At 45.1% G+C, this 2,872-nt stretch overlaps 1 protein-coding gene across 1 annotated transcript; it reads left to right on the top strand.

Annotated features, from left to right (window-relative positions):
* Positions 1-1,607: 1,607 nt before the first annotated feature.
* LOC130135635 (glycine-rich protein 23-like) lies at positions 1,608-1,949 on the top strand. The gene has a single exon (XM_056305246.1). The coding sequence runs from the start codon at positions 1,608-1,610 to the stop codon at positions 1,947-1,949; it is 342 nt and encodes a 113-aa protein (XP_056161221.1).
* Positions 1,950-2,872: the final 923 nt, after the last annotated feature.

Here is a 2,872-nt window from a genome sequence, read left to right as displayed (position 1 = left end):
AGTGTTGGAGGAAGGGCCAACGTGTCCATATTGTGACGGACCATATTGTGGTTGAGGGTTAGATGCCGGGACAGGGGAAGAGGATAGGGATGGGGACGAGGACGAGGAAGAGCCTTGTCTTCTAGGCATGTGACCTCCACGTTTAAACTGACAAGTAAAAAGGTTATGCGAATATGTAAAGAACTATTGACACGTATTACGAACATATAATGATGTACATGACGAAGCTTACCATTTTGATGGAAAGACTGAGAAAATGTTTCCTTCAAATGAGCCAATGTCGAGTGTTTATGACGTGCAATTTCCTACAAACAAATATACTATGAATCCCATTCATTTTGATATGAAACATCAATGTATGAGCACGATTTGGGTGGCTACAGGTATTAAACATCACTATATGAATCGCATTCATTTTGATTACAATTTTTTTGACAACGTACAACAATTTAAATTTCACTGAAAGTGGGTGGCCACAGGTATTCTGAGTCATTCTGTACAGTTTTGTAAGAAAAAAATTATTATTATTGCAAAAAAAATTTTGGGCCCTAAAAAAAAATTTCACTAAAAGTTAGTGGCCACAGATATTCTAAGACATTTTGTAAAGTTTTGAAATTTTATAATTTTAAGCATTTTTAAATTATTATTATTTTATATAAATTTTTAATCGTGAAATAAAAAAATTTGTCCATACTAAAATTGGGTGGCCACAGGTAGTCTAAGCTATTAGGTAAAGTTTCCAAAATTTTTGTCCTTATTTATTTTAATAATTTTTAGAGCACTTTAAAAAAATTAAATATAACTAAAAGTGGGTGGCCACATGTATTATAAGTCATTTCGTGAAGTTTTGAAAATTTTTAAATTCTAATTTTTTTTTGGCCATCTAAAGAAATTTACATTTCACTGCAAGTTGATGGCCAAATGTTTTCTAGGCAATTCTGTGCAGTATTGAAATTTTATATTTTTTAAATTTTTTTTTCACCCAAAACAAATAAAAATTTCCCTCATAATGGGTGACCACATTTATGTTAAGCCATTTTATAAGGTTATGGAAATTTTTAATTTTTTAATATTTTTTTCCCCGGAACGTTAAAAAATCTAAATTTAATTGAAAATGGGTGATCACTATTAATTTTTGTCATTTTGTGATATTCTGAAATTTTATTTTTTTAAAAAGTTTAAAAAAATTTTACGGTCAAATTTCATATTTGTTGCCAACATATACCATTGTTTTAATTTTCCGTAATTTTCCTTGATTTTTTATAGAATTGTTTAATTTTCAAGCATTTTCTGTGAAAACGCTTAATCAATCAACTTATCGTCATTTAACGCTTAATCATCCACATAATAGACAAATTAACCAATCGACCATCGATCAAAGCCACATGCAATCCTGAAATCAACCAGTAACTTAGCCAACGAAAAGTGATCCTAAATAATCCTTAAACAAGTCCGACTAATTACCTAATTATACTAACTAGGGTTTAGAGAGTTGCTTACTTGGTTCAAGGACAATAAAAATCGGCCGATAGAACAGTGACGGTCCCGGCGCAAGCGTGAGCTCAAATGGTGACTAGACGGCCAGGTACTCGGCCACGACCGGGAGAATGACGGCGGAGCTCGGCGACGACGGCGTTAGGGGCGGCGGCGACGGCGTCAGGGGCGGCGATGGTGTTGGCGACGGCAACGGCGTGGGGAGCGGCGACTGCATCGGCGACGGGCCGGCCCAGCCACAGCCTCGGCCGGCGACCGGGAGGCGGGTTGCGAGGCTGGTCGGCGGCGGCACGGCGGCGCGCGGGCCCGGCGGTGCGAGCTGCTGGACGACGGCGTCGGCGGCGGGCCGATGTGCTCCCGGCGGGCGGGCGACGGCGGCGAGCCCGGGCGCGACGGCGGCTGGGCGCCGGGCTTGGGACACGATCGGCGGGGGGGCAGGGACGAGGCGGAGCTAAGGGGCGACCGGGCGGAGCGGGCCACGGGCCGCGGGGTGGCGGCGAGGCGAGGGGAGGGCGCGACGAGGCGGGGCGGTCGGCGAGGCGGGCGCGAGGGCGCTACCGACGGGGGCGGGCGACGGGCGGCGGGGGCTACGGGGCGGGCTGGGAGGGACCGGCGACGGGCGGGGGCTGCGGGGCGACCGGGCGACGAGCGGCGACGGCGATGGCTGCGACGGCGACGGGCGGGGGGAATGCGCAGATCTGGCGGGGGGCGGCGTCGGGGAAGGGGGAGGGGTAATAACATGTAAATTTGCGACGGACGGGAGCGTCCGTCGCAAATTTTCCACCGACAAAAATTCGTGACGAAAAAATTAATCCGTCGCAAATTTGCGACGGATTAATTTTTCCGTCGCAAATTTCAACGGCAAATTTTCCCTCGCAAATTTTGCGACGGACTGCGTAGTCCATCGCAAAATTTGCGACGGACAGTTCAGTCCGTCGCAAATTTTGCGACGGACAGTTCAGTCCGTCGCAAATTTTGCGACGGACAGTTCAGTCCGTTGCAAATTTGCGATTGACAGCTTAGTCCGTCGCAAATTTGCGATGGACAGCTTAGTCCGTCGCAAATTTACGATCGATTAATTTTCCCGTCGCAAATTTGCGACGGCAAATTTGCCGTTGCAAATTTAAACGGCAAAATTTTGACGGCAAATTTGCGACGGACAAATTAGTTCGTCGCAAATTTTGCGACGGAAATCATGATCCGTCGCAAAATTTGCGACGGAAATTATAGTCCGTCGCAAATTTACAATGGATTTTTTTTACGCCAAAAATTTGGAGCGGTAAAATCTTATCGCAAAATCAACTTTCCGTCGCAAATTTGCAACGGACTTTCTATACCGGTCGCAAATTTTGCGATCGACAAAAAATTTCCAGGAGAA

The sequence above is a fragment of the Syzygium oleosum genome, unplaced genomic scaffold, assembly GCF_021117445.2.
Source record: "Syzygium oleosum isolate NSW1041296 unplaced genomic scaffold, Sole_v2.1 Sole_v2.36, whole genome shotgun sequence".
Lineage (NCBI taxonomy): Eukaryota > Viridiplantae > Streptophyta > Magnoliopsida > Myrtales > Myrtaceae > Syzygium > Syzygium oleosum.
Note: the sequence above shows the minus strand (reverse complement) of the source record. Positions and strands in the feature narration are given on the sequence as shown.